General features: G+C 36.3%; 1 protein-coding gene across 1 annotated transcript in view; it reads right to left on the bottom strand.

The window, feature by feature from the left end:
• LOC149803147 (uncharacterized) overlaps positions 1-15,056 on the bottom strand; it is a 38,717-nt gene extending 23,661 nt beyond the window's left edge. The window contains exons 1-3 of the mRNA XM_089953893.1: positions 14,996-15,056; positions 12,882-13,258; positions 9,742-10,409 (exon numbers count right to left, since the gene is read on the bottom strand). Of these exons, the coding sequence (XP_089810019.1) occupies positions 9,742-10,409; positions 12,882-13,028 (815 nt within the window). The 5' untranslated portion in view covers positions 13,029-13,258; positions 14,996-15,056. The remainder of the gene's footprint in view (positions 1-9,741; positions 10,410-12,881; positions 13,259-14,995) is intronic.
• Positions 15,057-17,299: the final 2,243 nt, after the last annotated feature.

The following is a 17,299-nucleotide window of genomic DNA, read 5'->3' on the forward strand; positions in this document are numbered from 1 at the left end:
ATAGAAGTTCATTTCATAATATATGTTTGTAATGTCCTTCATTCATTGTACATACCCATTTCATTGTACATACCCATTTCATTGTATATACCCATTTCATTGATACTTAATGAACTTGCTAAAAAAAACTCCAATAGAAGTTCATTTCATAATATATGTTTGTAATGTCCTTCATTCATTGTACATACCCATTTCATTGTACATACCCATTTCATTGTATATACCCATTTCATTGATACTTAATGAATTTGCTAAAAAACTCGTTTCATAATATATGTTTGTGCCGTCATTCATTCATTGTATATATCCATTTCATTGTACATACCCATTTCATTGTACATACCCATTTCATTGTATATATCCATTTCATTGTATATCTTCACCAAACACACCCTCTTGGGCCTCTAGACCGTTGTTTGACGGGTTAGGGGGTCTCATAGTGGGGGTAGTGTTTCGTGTACCTGCACCTTGAACTCGCTAAAGACTCGATAGGGGTTCAGGGATAATTTTTTTTTTTATTTTAAAGATTTACATATTATATAATGAACCATGAAAATATCAAAGACATTATTTCTGCTATTAAAAAACTAGAAGAAAACGGAATTAATATGTCTGATGAACTAAATCCTGAAAAAATAATATCTGATTTTGAAACGTTAATAGAACTTAAAAATGAAAATAAGTATGTTCTATCATCTCAATATAAGTTCATAAAGCGGATTCAGGCAGCTATGTTTCAGTCACTGGCTATGGTGAACGATGATCAAGTAAATGAATTTATTCCTCTTTCTGTTGCAATAGAAAAGAATAGGTCGGAATTATCCAGCGAATACGAAACAAAAACAAAACAATCAGTACCCGCATAAGATACTTAAGAAAAATTATGTCAGCGGGTAACGACTGAGTAGTAATATAATTTCCCTCACTGTATATCACATCAGAATTAATTTACAAATATTTCAGAATAATAATAAAATATTTTTTGGAAAACTGATTGATTTCTATACTTTTAAGTACCAACCACCCCATCAGAATTAGCAAACTGATTGATTTGTATACTTTTAAGTGGCAATCACCCCATCAGACTTAGCACACTGATTGATTTGTGTAATTTTCAGTACCAATTACCCCATCAGATTGATTCACAAAAAAATAAAATATTTCAGAATAGTAATAAAAATATTTCAGAATAATAATACAATATTTTTTTTGGTAGTATTTTTTGGAAAACTGATTAATTTGTATAATTTTCAGTACCAATTACCCCATCAGAATTAGCAAACTGATTGATTTGTGTAATTTTCAGTACCAATTACCCCATCAGAATTAGCAAACTGATTGATTTGTGTAATTTAACCCATCAGATTGTACAAAATTGATTAATTTATCCCATCAGTGATTATATTTATTTATTCTGAAATATTATTTTTTTAAGTTGGTCGAGTTTAATACAGGAGTGTGTATAATTTAGAATCTGATCTTTCTATAGATGATCTCGGCGGAACTCATCTAACTGTTCTCGCTTCCGTATTCATCAATAACTAAATTAACGCTAAATTGCTCTGTGTTTTGAAAACACTGTTCTGATGGCGTTTTTCAAGTGTATAAAAAACAATCACGTGCTGGTACATTATATAACATTTACTGGATTAATTAAGATTTCACATACAGATTTATCACAAGCTCTTCTCCACGCATGTCAATTAAGCGATTAAGGTGGTCTGTGAGCTTAAAATTTATTCGTGTTAACATATTATTGTGACACCGCAGATACACAGGATTAGTTGGTTCTTGCACGATTAAACTTCCAGGGGGGACTTGTGGTGTACATGTATATAGGATGTATCCTTGTTGAGCCTGATTTGATTTTCCGAGGTCTATTTGATAGCTGCCATCGACTACATCACAAACCAGATTGACCACAATCGTGCTGGTTATATTAACGATTCCGGGAGAAACGTGCCTGCCTCCGCCATGTCGATCATTATTATGTCTGAGAACAGTTGGAGGTGGTGTTAGTTTTTTCCATGCCTCGAGTATTTTAGGAAAATATTCATCAATGACATCATTGACAGATTTTCTCCGAGCGTCCGGGTCATAATCGGGAAATCTGAACGTCGGTATATCAGATTCCTTGATTTTATATTTATCAATTAAAAACTTTTTTGGAGCAGGAGATGATTTTAAAATTATGTCTATAATTTTGTTGTGAGTGCGTTCCATAGCTTCTGCGATATAATTCAGAATTTCTATTTGTTTGATAATTTCCCCTCGTGTCTCGTGAGATGTTATATCGAAAAGATACTCAGTGAGACGTTCACGTAGTTTATTTAGTTGATCTTTATGATCAAGATTGGAAACGTCAATAGTTCTTTCAATTTCGTATTCATGAATATGGCCAGGGGTTTTATCTTCCGGTAAAGCTGAAAATATGTCACAACCATAACCAATTAAATCATCCAAACTATCATCCCAAGTTCGAGGTCCACGCCACCACCACCAAAGATCTCTCATTGTAACTTCGTGACGAGATCTATTTGTTGACGTAAAATCAGATTTTTTCGGTTCTGGTGGTCCTTCATACACGGGGGAACATCTGGCCAACCTAGTACGGATCTTATCGTGGATTGATAGATATCAACGGCATAATCAGGAGAATGTATCTCAACCGTCGAGGACAGCGTCGGCTCATGAACGTTAATTGATATTTTTGCTTCTTTTCCGGTTATTGATTTTATTCTACGTTGAAATTCCTCATTGATTTGTTCGATCTCATAACTACCAGTGGGTATTCCAACATCTATCCAGTCAGGAGTACCATCTGGTTTGCTCTTGTTAGCAAATACAAGCAAATTATTTGCTGGTGTACCATTAAATGATTTTGATCTGATATTTGGCCAGCTGTAATATACCCGTAATTGAGCTAATGCTATTTCTTTTACTGGAATTGCAGTAGGAAAGTTAATACTAAATTCAGGATTAGTTGAACTTACCGAGGTCATCGTTATCTTTGGCGGAGTTGTGTTAGTCACGATCTGCTGGAGTAATTCTGTCATTATTAGTATTTATGTCTTTAATACCGATACCTTCGTCGTATATTTTAGTCATCATTGAAAACTCGACATCAGATATAATTCCATCACTGAGACTCGCTGATAACAACGAAGATAACTTCGAGTATGCGACCGTCGCTCTATGTAATTTTATCATGTAATCGGATAATTTTTCATTCATGCAGGTGCATATTTTTTTTGTGATGATATTAAGCACACCTGCAATTGTTGTTGCTGCTGAAATACAAATAGTTACGGCTGCTGGTGCCATCATTGTCACCGCTGATAATATCACACCGGTTCCAGCAACAACAGCTGTTACTGAATAAACAATCACATCAACGATAAATAATCGTCGTCGATATTTTTGCACTTTTACTGTATATTGTTCGACTTGATCTTTTAGCCCCGCCTGCCATTCACGCGCTTGATTGTATCTGTATTGTGCACAGTCCATATATTTTTATGCAGTAACCAATTGAGGTGTTTCAGCTACAAATTCCAAACACCACCAGTAAGATGTTGCGGTTAATTTCTTATCATCTGCTTCCAGGATAAAAATTTATTCGGTTCCGCTATTCAATATAACAGATACAACTCCGGAAAACCTATCCGTTGAATGACGCCATGGATACGTTGTAAATATCTCAAATCGCGCACCACTGAACACAGACAACCTGTACACGCCAGTGACTGTTGCGCTATATTTGATGGTTTTATTTTGCTGCGACCATGTTGCGAATCCCGATGATACAGTGCATACGATGTTTGTGATATGCCCAGGAGTTATTCCGGCTGGAATTTTAATCAAATTGGTTTTATTAACGATCTCAGGAATCCCCGCTACGACGTTTTGCTGTGTTTGTTTGATCGTGTCGATGTTCGTCTTGATATCAGAAAATTTCATGTCAACGGAGTGCGGAATGCCGAAGAATTCTTCTGTGGTTCTTTGATGGTTTCTGCGAAATCTTCCAAAAGCGCCCACGTGAACGTCATACTCGACCCGCAACATGGATAATTTAATATCTACGTTGTCGACGTATTTTTTTGTTGCTGCATCTTCGTCGGATGTTGGATCTCTTAAAACTACTGTTTTATTTCCGTTCATGCTGTGTTCACCCGTCATTGTGTCACCGGTATTTTTCACGCGATTAGCAACGCTTCTTGCAATTTCATCTCTGATGGTTGTAAACGATACACTTGAATCTCTGATTCTGCCACCGTCAGTAAACACAGGAATATTATCTGTAGCTGCACCAAGTACTCGTCGAACTATATCATTCCATCTGATATTACTCGTTTTTAGTTTACCATATCGATCTTGAAAAATAACGACCTCATCTGGGTCAACTCCAGCCAGGCTCATGATATCAGCAAGTTCATCTTTAGTCGCATACTTCGACAGATCAACATCGCCGGATTTTCTCTTAACGAGGGAAGATCTTCTTCCATAAATATCAACCATTATATAAGATCCTTCGGATCCAAGATCTATTTAAAACGCTTTACGCGCAACGGTTGCTTGTATAATCACGCACAACCTTATGTGGCGGTTTGGATGATTTTGATATAGCGTCGTGTACATTAATTACTTCACGGCCGCATATTGGCGGATCTGTCATTGTTTGTGTGGGTAGCGTTGAATACCAAACTTTGGAACTTCTGGTTCTTGCGTGGAGTGGTGCGACATACTTGATAAATTCAGCAGGTGGAGCTAACCCGTATGAATCAAAATAAACGATTCCATGTGGATCAACAGCGTATGATACCCAATGAGTACCGGGTCCTGAAGTCGAGTCTAGATTAATAATACCTGTTTCGAGTTTGTTTGGTTGTTTTGGTAATTGATCTCGCATAAAAACACCTCTAAAGGCTTTTATTTTTAATCGTTTAGCAGCATCAAGTAAATCAAAATTTGATGCTGGAACATCTAACGTGGGAGCCTCAGACCGCTTCCCCAGCGAGATCCCGGTAATCTTAGACCGCGTCCCTTTTTTTGCCATATCGTCCACCAGTTGCTTTCTTTAGAGCCATTCCAGCAGCTGTTCCAACAGCACCTAACGCGGCTGCTTTTGCTACGGCTGGAGCGGCAGCAGCTATTAACGCTGGAATAGCCGCAATAAGTGGAAATATACCACCCGTTTTAACCATGTCTTTGATGGCGCTCGGAGAAAGACGTAATTGAACTCCAGTTTTTGATTCTAGGGCTTTCTTGAAATGTTTAATCTGATTATTTGTCAACGATAATTTGTTTGGACCACCACCCATCTGATCTCGTTTTAGTGATATTTTAGTTCCGCATTTGCTGGTGGTTTTTGATTGAAGCTTTTTGACCTGACTGGGAGTCAGAGTAACATTAACATGACTATACGACATTTTTATATAAATAATATTTTTCTGAATAATTAGAGATTTTCCACTGGTGCATCAACGACTCTCATTCGACCACTACCACCTTCAAGTAGCATGGCTTTATCGCTGAGTATGACCGCGATTGCTCTATAATTAGCACCACCTGTATTCAATGTTGCTTTAAGATGTACATCAACGAGAGATTGTTTTGATAGATCAAGATGTTCCAGTGAAAAATAATAAATCGGATACAAAGTTCTGAAATCATATTGTGATATTTGCAAACCGGTATCAACATTTTGATCACGTCCCATGAATGACATTAAACGATGATATGCACGTCCTATACGATTCTGTTCATAATTTAGCTGTATATTTTCTGTTGGTTCTTGTTGTCCGTTTATCTGTAAAGAAATATCTGTGATACCTAGTTTATCAAATATCATATGAGAGTGAACTTGTGAGCCTAATCGATTAGTTTCCTGAAACGCAACAAAAATATGTCGCGGTGCAGAAACACCCTGTTGTGATGCTATATGCCATGTAAACTGACCGTTAACGTTAGTTTGCATACTATCTGTGCTTGTTGTTAACCATGACAATAAGGATTTACCACCAGTGTCCATGAAAGAAATTAATTTTTGTTCTACTGCGATCGTTGGAGTCATTACCGGCATCCACAGTGAAAGTTTAGACAATATTACTTTACCAGCATCACCAACAGGTCTCCACAGAGCATCGTTCTCATCACTTTTTCGCACAAGAACAACCGTGAGTCTAGCTCCAAAAATAACCTTTCTAAAATTTCTACAAAATCCAAAAATATGCGATAGTGGAATTGCACATGAAAATCTTCTATTATCTCCTATCAACATACTTCTACGTGCTGCAAATCCCAAGTTGAAATTTTCGCTAGAACCATGAACCACTGGGGCCACATCAGCATCAGCGTTATTGGCAAAATTTCTTGGTCGTCTTATATTATACGGATCGCTTCCAATCATTGTAGGATCTGCTGATCTTGTATAATCATCAGAATATCTTGCTAATCCTATTATTGTTGTAGCAACGTCTACATCTTTCTGAATCGATTCAATATTTGTTCCATCGATCATATAAGTGGCGCTATCAAACAACGCCATAATCCCATTGTTGACAAAACCAACTTTTACTGCACCTCCGTAATTAGTGTCATCCGTTTTTATAATTGTACCTTCTACCTCAAGAAAAGACTGAGCGGGTAAAACGTATCTACTTGTATCATGAACTTGTAGTTCAATTCTTCCACGTTGATCTGGTATTCGTGCCTCATAAGAATAAAACTGATAATCACGTACCGATTCATCTTTTTAAGGACAGGTGCCTCCATATCAAATGCTTCATCGGATTCACGTTTAAACATTTTATTATAATTATTTTCGTCTAACACGAAAACCGTGTTTGGACACTCCACTTCCTGATATCATGCTTGAAATATTATTTCCTGATTCACTGAGTCTTTGATCTATCAAATTTGATGTTATATTTCTTTCTGCCTCTTCAGATAATTCCGCTAGTTTTTTATTTGCAGCCTGATTTATTATTTTACTTACGTCTGCGGGCATAATTTCAGTACTTGCCAGTTTCACTGGTGGTTGTTGTTTTCGTCGCAATAATCGTGCTAGTCTTTCTTTGATTGCCGAAAACGCCTTACCAGCAACATTGACAATTGCTCCAGGAGCTTTTTCACGAACAATATCGGTAGCTTTCATCGATATTTGTTTTGCAATAGGTGCTGCTTTTGGAGCTATCCTTGTGAATAATCCCCGCACAACATCACCAAGTCCATCTCCGTAAGTAGCTCTGTAGATTGGTAATCGTGAGTTCACCGCTCTGACCTGTACGGGTTTACGATGATTATAATGTATGATCATCTTTTTTAATTTACCATTTATCTAACAATTAGTCATCAACAAGTTTATCGATAAGTTCTCGGTAAACTCCAATATCCATGATACCACCTTGAAATAATCGCTTACAAATATCAGCTGCTTCATTAATTATTTCTGGTGAATTATTTCCGGCACGTTTTCCTCCTATGAGAACTTCTAACCGTGACACGTCATTGAGGATATTATCAGGACAAATAAAATTATTTCCTTCTGATGTAGTCAGGAACCCACTTCCTACAGCGCTTGGAGGATCATCGTCAGGATCTCTTTCTTTACCCAGTGAACGTAATTTCTCCATTTGTTGTTTAGTTTCTATATCTCTAAATATTTCTTCTTCTTGATTCCATTTTTCTTCTGCTTTTTGCTTCATTTCCTTTGCCATCTGCTTCCTTTTCTCTCTAGATGGTTTCAACATCAATTGCTGATGTTCTATTTGTTGTAAAGGTGGAGGAAGTTTCTGCTGGGCGAGTTGTTCTTGTTGTTTCAGTCTCTCTCTATAAAGTCTTTTTACTTCTTCATTAATAATTTCATATTTTTGACCTCTAGCTTGTTTTTTGTTGTAATATACGCGATATATATATTTAATAAGATTATCATCATTTACTTTTTCTTAATGGGGTTTTAAAATACTAGATTTATTAAATATACTATTTAATATTGCTTCGGGTAATTGTTCTTCTTTAGTATTTCTAATTTCTTCAACAACCCCCCTCCTAAATTTTGCAATCAATTCTAAGTTTTTTCTACTAGTTCGGGTTCAGGTGCATGTTCTTTTTGCACGTCGGCGACTTCAGTACGAAGTTTTCCAATACTTTCAAGTATTTCCTCACCAACAGGTGGAGGTTGAGCCGCAGCTATATCAGTTGGAAGATCTCGTAAAATCTTCTTTGTCTGTTTAGTTCTTCTTGCTATTTTTTCAGTTTGTTCTGCTGTTTGTTTTGATACCGGAAGAAGATCTTCTTTGATGACAGCTGTAACCTTTTCAGTAGCTGCAGTGACGGGCTTAAACAGTTTTTTAGTTTCTTCTTCGTACTCAACTTGTGCTTCTTGCTGCGCTTGTAGATTTTTTCTAAATGAGTCTCTGACAGGAAGAAATTTTTTAATTGCTTCTAATCGTTCTCGTGCCATTCTTGCAGTATGAGATTCTGGATGTACCATTATTTTAAATATAACAATTTTTTAATTGATATCAGCAGAGAGGGTGTAAATTTAATTAAACAGATATCATTCATATAATGAACAACTGTGCGTGGTTAATTCAAGGAACAACAAATAAATGCAACAAAAGGTGTCGTGGAGAATATTGTAAAAAACATAATTATATTTTAAAGAAAAATCCTCATGCTGGTTCACGAAGATGTGTTGGATGTAACAACGGCGTTAGAGGATTATATCAGATTTGCAAAAATTGCGGTGGAGATCGATACAGAAGTTTGATGAACTATTACAGAAAAAGAAAGAACATAAATCCAAAACCACCATCAGAACTTGAATATTACTTGAAACATAGAACAAATAAAGATGAAACAGATGAGGAGAACGCGTTGAGAAATATTCATCAAACTTGAGATCGATACAGAAGTTTGATGAACTATTACAGAAAAAGAAAGAACATAAATCCAAAACCACCATCAGAACTTGAATATTACTTGAAACATAGAACAAATAAAGATGAAACAGATGAGGAGAACGCGTTGAGAAATATTCATCAAACTTGATATGGTGGTAAAAATTTCTTTTGCAACATGAATAGCAGCAGAGAGGGTTCGTCTACAATCTTGTTTGGGACAAACAATAATCGTAGACGTGGTATGACCTATATGAACGAGCACGGATTTTTTTTGGTCTAACACAAGGGTTTTGCTCGGGTAATTTGGTCTGTTCACCCTCTCTGCTGCTAGCCGAATCCGAGACTCGAGCTCACGGAGACAGAGGTGAGATGGCAGTGATCCGTAACGTTGAGCGCTTTAGACCACTCGGCCACTCGGGGCCCCATTTTTATTTGTAATAAATCTGAGCTAATTTACGACTAAATTATATCAAGGTGATAACTTATAAGATATGTATGTCCCAAATGGAAATTAAGAACACGGTTTTGTTTAGGAGTAAAATGGTGAGACTTGGAGGGAGCAAAGATGGCAAAACCTCCAGTAAGTAATGTTTTCAAACTGTGTTGTAAGCATAACCATTTTTAGACTTAAGAGAATTCACTCCCTCGCAATGCTCTGAACAAACGCTCTAAACTGTTAGTGCAAACAAGCATTCTTAAATGGCAGACAGTATAGAAGGAAGAAAATAAATCTATTGTGAAAATACGAAGAAGACTGTAAAAATTAAAAGTTTAGAAGAAAGAAATTTGATTCCATCGAAAAATGATCCCTACAAATTAGAATGAGAATACTCACGTGATTATCACCATTATTGGATTACCACTAACTGGTTTTACTGCTTGCACTGCGGAAGCGTTCCGAGTTCCTCTTGTTACTGTCAGGAAAAATAGGTACCATTTGTCAGTATTGTTCAGCCACTTATTTTGGAGTTCTACAATTTTCGTCTGACTGATGTTAAATCCACAGTTATTGGATGAACCAAGGGACGAATCATTCTGATTCTGAGCATAGTTAAGGACAAATGTACGGACAGCAAGGTCAGTATCATTACGAAGGTATACTTTACATGTCCAGCTATAATTCAGTGGAATGCTTATAATCGAAGGCAGTTTGGTTACCGGATCTCCCGACCCAGTTCCGTTAAGGGTGAACTTGAATGGTAAATCATTATCAATATATGGAATAAGAAGTTCTGGCGTGACCACAGCGGCCTTTAACTCTGGTGTTCTGAATTCCAAGAACAGATAGTCTTCCTTCCATGTTCCGGCCGCGAATTTGAAGCTGCAGTTGAGCGTGACTTTGTAAATGCCTGGTTCCATAGTCTCTGCGGCGAAGGACAGAACAGAACTTGTTGTAGGTAACTGGGTCTGATTCTTGTACAAGGTGCTATCTTTGTAAATGTTCCAGAAGTAATCCGCGGTGTAATTCAAGCAGCTTGATGTTTTTTGTAGAGTACCTGTCACCTGTGACACAAGATGAACAAGATCTAAATTAATTTATATTCACAGAGTAGTAGAAAAAGATAAAATGGCATCTATACTTTTTAGAATGTCGCTTACATTTATTTATTTTACCCAACACATTTATTTTATAATTGTGCTAAGATGGTCACAGGATATCAAGTTGATAAGCAAAACTACTTTTGCTTTGGAAAATTATACAGATGTTATAAGTGATATCTATACAGATGTTATAAGTGATATATGTGTTTGCGCGTAATTCACGAAAAATCCAGGAAAAGAAACAAAACTCACCAAAATTACCAACATTCGTATCTCAGTTGACGAACAAGTCGCTTTAGGCAAACTATGTCATCAGTAATCTCGATTTAAATTTTCTAATTTGAGTCCAAAAATCAATCTATTTTCCATTAAACAACGATAATTTTCAAACTTCTTTGAATTAGAATCTTGAGGAATCGACATATATTAATTAAAACAATCACAGGGGTACAAAATCCTTTTTAAGTGAGTCACACCTGATTTGAGAAAGCACGTGCCGATTGCCAGAAAATACGTGCCTATGCCAGAAAATGCCCACCTAAAACCAGTAAAACAGCGACTGGAGATTTCGGACCATAACATACTCCGTCCATAATAAAGACTGCCCGTTACAGGTTCGGCAGATACAAATTTAATTAAGAAATCTCCCCATAACGTACTCGGCCCGTTAAGGAGTCGGCCATACCTTTTGTCTTGTATGGCTAAGTAACACTTGTTGTTATTGAACAATAATCGCAGTCACATCATTTGATAAATGCATTGAAGATTTCCATTGGTCAAAATATAAACATATGATCATACCTAGTTGCGTTTATTTCTGCATGAACTGTAAAGATAACTACTTTATATACTGTTATACTTCTATAAATAGAATCGCGTGCAAAGTAACTAATGAAAAGACTAACCGGAAGGCATGCACACTACATGCCTTTCAAACTAAATACAATCGGTGGGTTTATATTTTATTTCGAAAATTAATCAATTGATTTGAAAGAATAAAATAACAAATCACGATAAAACTAATTCTTATTTGATTAGATTTGGAGGAAAAGCCGAGACATTCAAAATCTCCCCAAAACAGCATTGGGGCTATGTTGTACAACACTGTCACTGTGGCTCATTACCAATGAATTTAAAACTTAAAGACAAATCAAACGGACATAGGAATGGGGGGTGGTGGGGGTCAAAGACTAACATTAGAACAATTGGATTACAGCCCTACAATGTAAGACGCCGACCTTGAGATTTGTGATGTGAAGGTGGTGGGTAAAACTTTAAATGCCGCTACTCTCCCATTTATATATATATATATATATATATATATATATATATATATATATATATATATATATATATATATATATATATATATATATATATATATATATATATATATATATCGCAATTAAGATAGCGGTCTTACAAGGATACTGAGGTTTTAAACTTAGAATAATAGAAAATATTTACTGTTGATCAAAATACGGTATAACGATGGGAAGTGCGACTGTAAATCAGATTCACACATGTCAACACATGCTGACAATCACAAGTGGCAGAGTAGACACGTACTACATTCGACTCACTTAACAATAAGGACAATGACAGTTTCAAAATGCTGATTATACAGTATATAAGTTAACTAATCTGGGATCCCCCCCCCCAACATTTCTGCTGCAAAATAAATTACCGCTTTACGAAACGCAGAACGATTAAAAATTTTAATGATGATTGAGTAAAAGAACATTTCATCCACATTGCTATCATATAAATTTTGGACCGATAGGCCGAGTACGTAATGGGCCGAATATGTTACGCGCTGATTTGGATAGGCCGAATTCGTTATGGGCCGACTCCGCTATGGGCCGACTTGTCCTGGAATCTGATGAAATACCTGTCTATAAGGAAACAATACGTGTCGATAAGCAAACAATACGTGTCGATAACCCAAAAATAACGTTGTCTTAATCGAGCACGTCAAGAGAAAATTACTTATCAACAAATACGTATGGATTTCCGTGAAAATGTTCTGCACTTTGCAGGAACAGTGCATGGTATGCGAATAGTAAGGATTCTTAACAAGAGCTCGTGTATATTTACAATGTAGTTTCACTCAGCAGTAATTTTGTATTAAGAATAAACAAGAAAATAAACAAATATGTTGTTGTAAAATTATGTAATTCAAGGCTATCGTTGATCTCAAATTTGTGTGGATGAACTTGAATGGCACAAGTGTGGAATTCATGTATTGAATAGTATGTCCTTCGTGCACACACACACACACACACACACACACATCTTTATATATATATATATATATATATATATATATATATATATATATATATATATATATATATATATATATATATAATGAGAGACAGAGACACATAAAGCGAATGAGAGAAATAGAGACAGAGGGAGTGCGGTAACGACCTGAAACGGGTCTGTGACGTACGTCCATACTGGAGTCAGGTTGTTTTTGAAGGCCACATCAAAAAGAGTATCTTGTGCAAAACAGTACGGGAAGTTGCCGGCGTACAATGATTTCGTGTCGTAACTCTCAGCTGCCGAATTGTTCATATAGCAGAACAATGAAACGTTGTAGTATCCTGATTCAGAAAAGTTGTGGAGAATTCCTAACGGCTTTGCTGCAATGGCAATTTTCGAACAAAGTCCTCGACCATCATTGAAGGCAGCGCAGCAATCTACGCTTGAAGCTATGTTGGATTTGAATGAAGGAAGAATCGACACGCCATTATTCTGACCAGTACCAAAGACTGTGACGGAGTTGTAAAAAATCAGTCCAAGTACTGGAAAATAGGATGACAGATCATACATATGTCACAATAATCTTTTTTCGGGGGATTTTGAGGGTTTCTTGGGTTGTTTAAAAATATATATATCGGCAGCATTACTGAAAAAATGTTTAAGCGTAAACTTTTCAGCCTGTTTTTTTTTCAGTGTTCTTTCCACAAAATCATCGTTGTTTATTTCTTTCTTTCTAATTGTAAACTTACAAATAACCGCATTAATCTATAAACAACCTAATATAAAAAAGATACTTCAACGAATGCACGTAGAAACACCACAGAAATAATCCTGCAAAAGTTGCTAAATAATTCTTAGTTTGAAATATACGAGCTTGACTGAGCCACAGGAGTCTGACGTTTTATCAATAAAGTACGGCGAAATCTCTGACAATATGAAATCCCCTTATCGGTAATATAAATAAACACAAGGAGCGCAAGCGTGACCACAACCCTTCGCTCGATTCGACTTTTTCTCACGCGTCTTTTATCGCTTCAGAATCGCAAGAAGACTGAAAAACTACACATATACATTCAAAAGACAGTAACGTACCAACGCATATCTCTTAAATGACCATGGCCTGAATCCAGTCCGGCGAATTAACCTTTATTTTCACCACTACGGTCAAAATCCCTTTCCAGCAAAATCGGCTGGACGGAAGTAGCACATTCTACCAGTTTCTACCCTGCAGTAAATATGCTGAATAACATGATGAAAGTAATTTCACAAGATAAAATGTTTATCTTGCTTTGTATTTCAGATTGTATCATTTTATAATTTTATTTAAATTTCCAGAACAGAAATATGTAGTCAAAGTTTTGATAGTAGAAATAACGGTTGATGACGTCATCAACCGTCATAAATTTCCCTAATATTCAAAGATAACACAGATTCTGCGCCGTGTTCGGTACAATTATTAGACCCTAACACATATTTACTGCAGGGTAGAAACTGGTAGAATGTGCTACTTCCGTCTAGCCGATTTTGCTAGAAAGGGATTTTGATCGTAGTGGTGAAAATAAAGGTTAATTCGCCGGATTGGATTCAGGACATGGTCATTTAAGAGATATACGTTGGTACGTTACTGTCTTTTGAATGTATATGTGTAGTTTTTCAGTCTTCTCGCGATTCTGAAGCGATAAAAGACGCGTGAGAAAAAGTCGAATCGAGCGAAGGATTGTGGTCACGCTTGCACTCCTTGTGTTTATTTATATTACCGATAAGGGGATTTCATATTGTCAGAGATTTCACCGTACTTTATTGATAAAACGTGAGACTCCTGTGACTGAGCTTACCATTGTATCGAAAGCTGGACTGGTTCATTTAGTAGGTAGCAAGATCTAATACCGTATATGCTCACTTATAAGTCAAGTCAAATTGCAAACAAAGATCTGATCTGCCGTAGCATAATAAGTCTGCAGATCAGGGTCTCTATTGTTTGTTCTTCTGATTACTCCTAACAAACTGCAATGACCCAGGTCTGCACGCCCATTATGCGACGGTAGATCTTGGTCTATGCAGCTTGCAGCTGGTCTTGTCTTATAAGCGAGTATATCGATAGATACAAATTTCAACACAAAACATAGTACATACCGTAAGCATAATAAAACAGCCTAAAATGCACTTGTGATATTTAAAATAATACATAAACTGTAATACTAGTACATGAAACCAAATCAAAGAAAAGCGGTATACATGACGAAAATAAAACAATCACTGTTGATTAAATCTAGGATTACCCTTGAAGCCTTATTGGGGATAATATCCAGTGGGGTCCTGCATGTTCAAGATTTCTTGGGCAACAGCTTTAAGAACAACATAAAAAATAATATGTTTTAAAACATAAAATAAAATCATGCTTACAACGAGAGCGTACTTTATTTAAAGATCACACATATACAACCAAGATACATAATTGAATATCAAGCGAATAAAACATACACACATTACAACCACGTGGCTCGCAGTATTCCAGTGAGTAGGAATAGTAACATAGGTGTCGTGTCATTCTTTACTTGGGGGATGGGTGGAGTGGGGGTGGATATGTACATATTTAGTTTTAAAAATGGCTTCTACTTAAAATCAATAGTAGAAACATTTCTTTCTCCAGCAACTTTAGCAGTTTCAGCACATTGAGACCTTACTAATATTTAAAACAATTTGCTCTTAGTAATACTTTTAATATTCAATGGTAAGGCATTCCAGTCTTTCATTGCATTGAAATAAAAGTTAACGAGGATGTGCTTTTAATTTTTGATAATACAAAGTTATAATTACTGCCTCTAGTATGAAAATGATGATGGTCTAATACACTAATGAAATGACCATATAAAACATACTGGACCAATTTTGTATACATGGTTTATTATGAGTTGTTTAACTCTGTTTTCCACATTTACCATCCCATGAATTGAAATAGCATTTTGGCGAAACCAAAGATCATCGTTCAAAATAGCTTTTAAAGCGAATGGTAATTCAGATCAGACAGTTTTATATTGTATTGCTGTTGCATATTTGTACTTGGATATCATACAAAATTTAATGACAATGATCTGAAAAACAAAATAAAGATTGCAAAATCTAACAAAACACAATCAGGGGAAGGGTGAAATTAACCAGGAAAGATGCAATCAGCATATCGACTATGCACCGCCCGCTTCTAGTAACACCAAGAACCATTGACCACTCCAGTAAAAGGACCATGGAGGATCCCTTTATCGCAACATAGAACAAAAGACTTGTAGCAATTAACCGTAGAAATCTGCCAGATAAATACAGTTATAAAATATTTATTCATATTCTTGTCGATCCTTTCCACCATCAAATGTTTTAACTTCCACTGAAATATGTGTGGAAGCCTATGTATAAAGAATAAAACTCATGTGGCGAATGAAATTTCTTTTAAGTGGACTAGATCCAGCAATGGATCAGGTGTGCCTGGGACTGACTAAGATAAATGCAACAAACTGACAATGATAGATACAAAACTGCGGCCGCGGAGGGGGGGGGGGGGCACATTCGATTCACTGAGTTTTTGTACCAAAGGCAAACACAAAACATGTATTAGACAAACAATAAACACAAAACATCGTTGAAATTACAAACGTTTACACGATTATATATAATGAAATTAAAGCTTGAAATTGCTTGATGTTTCGCCTAGACGGCTTCAACTTGACAGATGATACGGAAAACTAGGTGGCAAAAGCCCCCCCCCCCCCAGTAATTATAGGTGAGTAGTGAACAAAATTAATGAATCATTTAATAGATGAAATTGGTGACTTGAAACAGATGATAATGTTATTTGCTTGTGGTTGTCCTCTGGATTTTTTAAGTTGATGTCGCTGTGTTTTAGTGACCTAAGGAGGCGTACCTAGAAAGAATGTTGGCTTCGGAACTCCATTTGCGGTTGTGACCAATATTTTATTTAGTATTGCATCACTGACCATGTGACCAGGGAAAGAAACGTATTCTGCAACTGGGCTTCTGTTCAGCTTCTTTGTCATCTAATCAGAACTGTGAAGATAGCTATTGCTCTTCAGTTTTTCCGACATACTGAAGGTCATAGATTTTACATGGGATCAGATAAATTACATTCTCTGTTGTACATGTTCTTTTCTGTTGTACATGTTCTTTTCTGTTGTACATGTTCTGTTTGGACCGTCTAGAGAATGTGCCGATCTCTTGACAGAGTTTGCACCTTTTATCACTTCAAGGACAAGATTTGACAGGATGGTCTTGGATTGTAAATGTCGTTAGCTTCGCTCTAATTATGATGTTTTTGAGGTTTTTCAAGTTTCTGTAGGCTACTACTGGTTTGTTCCAGAGGATTAATGTTAGTGATTCCATGATTGGCCAGTATTTCTGTAAGATGTTACCTACATTTGAACCGCCTGGATGGCAGGTCAGGATGAATGTTATCCGATCAACCTTTTTCTTTTCTCTTGATACTAGTAGGTCACTGCGGTTTGTTTGTTTGTTTAGGCTTTTGTGTTGCCTCCGCTGTCATGTGTTTGTTGCAATCTCGTTTCATCAAATGTTCT

The sequence above is a fragment of the Sinohyriopsis cumingii genome, chromosome 3, assembly GCF_028554795.1.
Source record: "Sinohyriopsis cumingii isolate HCF-2022 chromosome 3, ASM2855479v2, whole genome shotgun sequence".
Taxonomy (NCBI): Eukaryota; Metazoa; Mollusca; class Bivalvia; order Unionida; family Unionidae; genus Sinohyriopsis; species Sinohyriopsis cumingii.